At 38.2% G+C, this 5,194-nt stretch overlaps 2 protein-coding genes across 6 annotated transcripts in view; one reads left to right on the top strand and one right to left on the bottom strand.

Moving 5' to 3' along the window:
• Positions 1-2,017: 2,017 nt before the first annotated feature.
• Positions 2,018-3,291, top strand: LOC109545603. Of its 2 annotated transcripts, none has more exons than XM_019916385.2 (3): positions 2,018-2,095; positions 2,425-2,570; positions 2,818-3,291. In XM_019916385.2, the coding sequence occupies exons 2-3, from the start codon at positions 2,430-2,432 to the stop codon at positions 2,959-2,961; spliced, it is 285 nt and encodes a 94-aa protein (XP_019771944.1). In that variant the 5' UTR covers positions 2,018-2,095; positions 2,425-2,429; the 3' UTR covers positions 2,962-3,291. The 2 variants fall into 2 exon arrangements, with proteins under 2 accessions (XP_019771944.1, XP_019771945.1); XM_019916386.2 differs by having other exon boundaries at positions 2,049-2,147.
• A 249-nt stretch (positions 3,292-3,540) lies between these two features.
• LOC109545601 (protein rhomboid) overlaps positions 3,541-5,194 on the bottom strand; it is a 2,446-nt gene continuing 792 nt past the window's right edge. The window contains exons 1-7 of one of the 4 annotated variants that reach the window (XM_048666713.1): positions 5,031-5,095; positions 4,827-4,879; positions 4,556-4,770; positions 4,326-4,502; positions 4,130-4,273; positions 3,910-4,069; positions 3,541-3,845 (exon numbers count right to left, since the gene is read on the bottom strand). In XM_048666713.1, coding sequence (XP_048522670.1) covers positions 3,676-3,845; positions 3,910-4,069; positions 4,130-4,273; positions 4,326-4,502; positions 4,556-4,747 — 843 coding nt within the window. In that variant the 5' untranslated portion in view covers positions 4,748-4,770; positions 4,827-4,879; positions 5,031-5,095 and the 3' untranslated portion in view covers positions 3,541-3,675. Of the gene's footprint in view, positions 3,846-3,909; positions 4,070-4,129; positions 4,274-4,325; positions 4,503-4,555; positions 4,880-5,030; positions 5,131-5,194 lie in introns of those variants that run through there. The other 3 variants (XM_019916380.2, XM_048666712.1, XM_019916382.2) reach the window with 3 other exon arrangements.

The following is a 5,194-nucleotide window of genomic DNA, read 5'->3' as shown; positions in this document are numbered from 1 at the left end:
TTTAAAGCTCAAATCATTCCCGATTTTGCATACAATAACTTCACACGCCATATTAATTTCCATATTAGGTTTTTCGTGCGTATTAGCTTACTTGAAAATGCATAAAAATGGCAAACTGGCAATTACAAAGCATTAAATAATTTTCAATTGGACGGCGAATTCATTATCTGCCTACTTTTTTTCGGCTGTAGGGTACAAAGCCCAAGAAAAGTAGGCAAAAGTTCACACTTCCACCAGAGCAAAACACTCATTGATATAAATTTATCTTGCAAGTGCTCTTGAAGGATTTTAACGCGATTTTAACATTTCTATAGAGCTTCTGATAAAAACCGGCTCCTCACAAAGCCTTTAAAATCTAGGTGAAACGACAGTTTGCATGCCGAAGATTTTTCCTTCAAATAAAAATAATCAGCGTTAGCAAACAGTCTTCGAAACGCTAAAGCAAACAGAAGAATGGTGTCTTCAGAACACATATACAAACAGACACAATTGCAAACAATTTGTTTGATTTTCGATTTTTATTAACAGGTTTCTTGGGCAAGAGCAAATAATGTCAGCCAAATGGAGCAAGATGTGTGAGTGCAAGAACTAAAGTTGTTTTTTTGGTGATTGATTGACTCCGACACTGAATAATAAACGTGAAAAAATTGGAAAAAGCCCCATAAGGCGACGACTATAAAGCAGGTCAAAAACGCTAATAACATGTCTGTTCGTAATTAGTTGCGCATCTTTGTTATTAATAAACAACCGTATTCTGCTGTTATGCAATTCAGTTATTAATTGAATGGTAAAATAAGGAGCCGGTATTTTAAAGTTTGATTATCGTTTGCATAACACCGTCTAAGTCCATTGGGGAACTAAGAGTTTTTTGGCTGATTTTCAAAATTTTTAGGCGCAATCGGGATAACTAACAGTAACTTGAACGTTGGCACAAAGTCCTTAACCGGTAAGCAAATTGCAAAATACGATAATTAATAACAATGTTTTAGCATTTCATCATCTTAATGCAAATCACCTGTCGGACAGTGAGACCTTGGAAGTATTATTGCCTACGATATCGTAATAAGAGAAATTTGCATTGAAATTAACACTCGATGAGTCTATTAGCTTTAATGCATGTGATTGGGATTTCCCCACTTGCAAACCGTCGGAAAATCATTTTAAGGCATTAAAAAAGTTTAAAAAATTGTCTTGTTTCAGCTGAACAATTATTTGCCAATGTCTGCAGCATTCGCCTGCTTAAACATTTTATTTGCTCCTTAAACTGGGCATAGAATTGCAAAAACGATCAAAAATCTTCATTAGACTTTTGTTTAAGATTTTCTTTATATTTGAAGCTTTCGTTCTTCTAAGTCTACCAAACAAATGCGGGAAAATGAAATAAAATCGTTTTCTTTAAACCTCTTTTGCCTGCTTAAAAAATAATTTGCTCCTTTAACTGGAAATAAAATTGGAAAAACGTTCAAAAACCGTCATCAGACTTCTGTTCGCACAAAATAATTCACACTCTCTTAGAAGTTTTTTTATTTAGTGCTCTTCAAAATCTTCCAAACCTGCGGAAGAAAATGAAACAAAATCGCTTTATTTAAGTGAAAAACTTATCAAAATGTTTGCAACATTTTGCCTGCAAAAAATCACTTGGCCTTTTAACTGGGCAAAAAATAGAAAACACTTTCAAAACCCTTCATGAGTCTTCTGTTTGTCTCCAACAAAATGATTCAAACAAGAGAAAAAAATCGTTTGAATAGTGGAAGCTCTCATGCTTCCAAATCTACCAAACGTATGGGGTAAAATGACTCAAAATCGTTTTATTTAAGAGAAAAATTTACCATAATTTTTGCGCCTTTAACTGGGCAGAAAATTGGAAAACCGTTCAAGAACCTCCATAAACCTTCAGTTAAAATTCCAACTTCCTAATTCATACTAAACTAGACAAAAAATGGTTTGAACAGTGGAAGCTCTCATTCTTCTGAATCTACCGAACGTATGGGGGAAAGCTTCGTAGAGATGGACGCTTATATAAGAGATTAGCGGCTTGAGTCCTCGAGAATTTCGATATAAACCGTACCTTGTGGAGCACGCATATTTTTTTAAGGTAAGCAACATCCAGTGCCAGTGAAAGTGCAGTGAAGAATTCACACAAAGTGGTCTGTAGTTTCAGGTTTTTGTCACAAAAGTAATTTATGTATTTGGATTTTGGAAAGTCGCTGTTTGTATGATTTTACACCAAATGTCGTGTTTGATTATTTATTGCTTGCAAATAAAAAATGTACAACAATGAAAGGCTAATTTGTTCACCTATAAGCTTGATTAATTTAAATTTGCCACTATTTTTGCATCGACTTTTTGACACCTAAAGTTAAATGCTTATTCAAGCGCTTTCTTCATCAAATGCCCCCAAAAAATGATTTTGTTCTCTTCTAGCTAAAATGAAACTGGCAATTATTTCCCTTGCTATTCTGGCCGCAGTTTCAGCCTACCCTCAAAAGGAAGGCGGCGCCTACACAAATGAGGCCATCCGACAAGCTCAGCAAACCTTCCTAATACCCAAAGATGCCCAAATTCAGAAGGTAAATGTGAACTTCTGCTCTAGTTTTTCGCAAATTGTCCAAAGAAAGTGTAGTGTTTGGGTAATCAGTTCTAGAGAACGCACATTAAAACATCACAATCCTCGATTAAAGATGATGATTAAAAATGAAAGTGCTCGTTATAGTCGTTGGGTAACAGCAGATGAAACTGCTCGCGTCTTACGTAAATGTCGTGGGAACTTCCTCTTGTCCTTATTACACTTGGGATTTAACTTGGGATTGTTTTCAGGTACAAGAAGGAATCGAGATCGGTGCCTACGAAAGCATACCCGGCGACCAGAAAATCAACCTCTTTGAAATTTTGGGCGACCAATTTCCTCCAGAAGTGGTCAACAATCTCCAGGGCCAGATCGACCAAGTGGGCAAACACTAAGTGATGAGTCGAGTTGTTTTTATGTAAATTAGAAATTCACTGTGTCTTTGTTACCGTGTACTTTTTCCTTTCTGCGCTCCAAACTGTTTCCTAAACACTTCATCCCTTAGCACCAACATTCTGCCCTATTTATTGCACCCTTTTTCTCAGATTATGCCCTCTGGCTGCTCTCTGTGTCTTGTCTAATTCCTACTGCCTTTGATCTAGTCTTTTGTACTTGAATTGATTTAAATTTGCCATCGATGTAGACTCTGGAAATTCTTCCTAGAACGGTGCCAAGCTGCGATCACTCTAAAACTGTATTTTTGTAAATAAAACGTTGAAAAAATCCCTTAGTTTTTTCCTTCATTCAGCCGTTAGGTACGTTCAGTTGACACTTTGTTTTTTGTTTCACAAACAAAGTGAAAGCTCCCAATACCTGGTCACGTTATTGGGTTCAAAAATCGCATCATATACATATAATAAAAAAAACTGACTTTCACCCACGTCCTTAAAAGGAGGACAGAGAAGATGATCTGAAATTTAATTCAGTCGTGACCAAACTTAGCTATTGTGACTACTGTTGTAGTTATGCAAAACTTTCTTTATTTTCCTTTATTTTATTGGGTTTGCTAATGTTCCTTGTCGAGCACAGTTTAATAATCTGAGGAGTTACGGCTTAAAAAACATCAGGAAAAGTCAACACAATAAACTCGCAAATACAAAACAACCACTTTAACATAAATAGACGAATTGCCGACGAATTAGACCTTTGGTTCCGCACTTTTCGATTTGGGCCATCAGCACAATAAAGCTAGCGATGAAAATGAAGTAAAGTGTAAGTCCCAGGCAAAAGAACACTCTGGTGCTTTTGGTCGGTTTGTTGCACTTGAATACAACCAGGCCTAAAACCCCCCAAAACCCACAATTATCGAATTGATACATTAGAAAAGTATTCGCCAATTTTACCTAGAAACAGTCCTGTAAGTCCGCCGAAGAAATGGGCTTGCCATGAAACCTGCGGCTCTCTGCTTGAATATATGTGGACAATGTCGTAAATCACGTCGAAGATTATCAACGTTGATATCGATATTGCACGATATATTCTGTAGTTTATTGTATGGAAGTTCTGAAATTTTGTTAAGCGTTTCTCACTTTTATAGGCCTGTAAAAGCGCAGCTCCACCTACCAGCACTAGATCAGCAACATTGGAGAGAAGGAGCGAGTAACCTCCAGCTGATGCTCCTACCACTAAATCGGGATGAAGACACGCTGCTCCTAATATTCCTGTGACTCCTCCCAAGACATAAATTGTCAACACTCTAAGGCGACCCTGTAAACCACCACCATTCCTCACTTTCCTCACGAAACCCTCACTGTCCTACCTGGCTTATCTCCAACAGAGCAGCGAAGATGCACTGCATGACCACATTGAGAGCCAAATGAGACCAGCCGTCGTGCACCAACATGTATGTGAAATACCTCCAAACCTCCAGCCGCTTGTTTGGCTCAAAGCGAAGCAATTTGTTGAAGCTGGGAGTGGAATACAGGTGAAAACCTATCTAGAACAGCAGCAAAGTGCAAAAGCTTGAAGCTGAAGCCGTTCAATAATCACCTGGCAACTGCTGACTGTTAGAATGGCGATGGGAAGGACTCGAAAAGTGTGCCATTTGGGTTTTTGTCTGGTGCAAGTCTGGTTGAAGCTGCAGGGTTTCACCAGCACATTTTCCGCATCCATTGAAGATTCTAATGTGCCCAATGGGCTTGCGGCTTCAATTGGAATCTTCGTTTCGAGCTTGCGCTCCATTTTACAGCTCCAAAGTCGTTCTTCTAGAGCCAAAATCGAATTCTGCATGCTCCACTAAACACTGATAATCCAAACATACAAATCTATTTTCGACGGCACGTCGGATTTTCGACTGGGCCTCTTAAGTTTGCTCTAAATTGCCAAAGGAACATGTTATGGTTTTGTGGAAAAATAAACAGCGCGCCTTCAAGTAGTCGGGTGTAGCGCAAACTGATTTCTTTAAATATACAACTAATATAAATTGGCAGATTGGGAAAACGGTTGTAAGTAGTTTTGTTGTTACCTGGCGATTTTTGTTCCAACTGTTTGGGCACAAACGAACCGTAAGCCGACGAGCGCCGCATTCGAAGACGGGAAATGCAAGACATCGAAGCAATAAATGTGAAACGACATTTTCCTAAAAATAACCGTTTTCCAGAGGCCGAAACTATTTTCAATTTACAAGTT

Source organism: Dendroctonus ponderosae, unplaced genomic scaffold, assembly GCF_020466585.1.
Source record: "Dendroctonus ponderosae isolate FM_Combo_2020 unplaced genomic scaffold, Dpon_F_20191213v2 Dpon_F_20191213_5, whole genome shotgun sequence".
In the NCBI taxonomy this organism is placed as follows: Eukaryota; Metazoa; Arthropoda; class Insecta; order Coleoptera; family Curculionidae; genus Dendroctonus; species Dendroctonus ponderosae.
The sequence above is the reverse complement of the archived record's forward strand: the minus strand, read 5'-3'. Positions and strand labels throughout refer to the sequence as shown.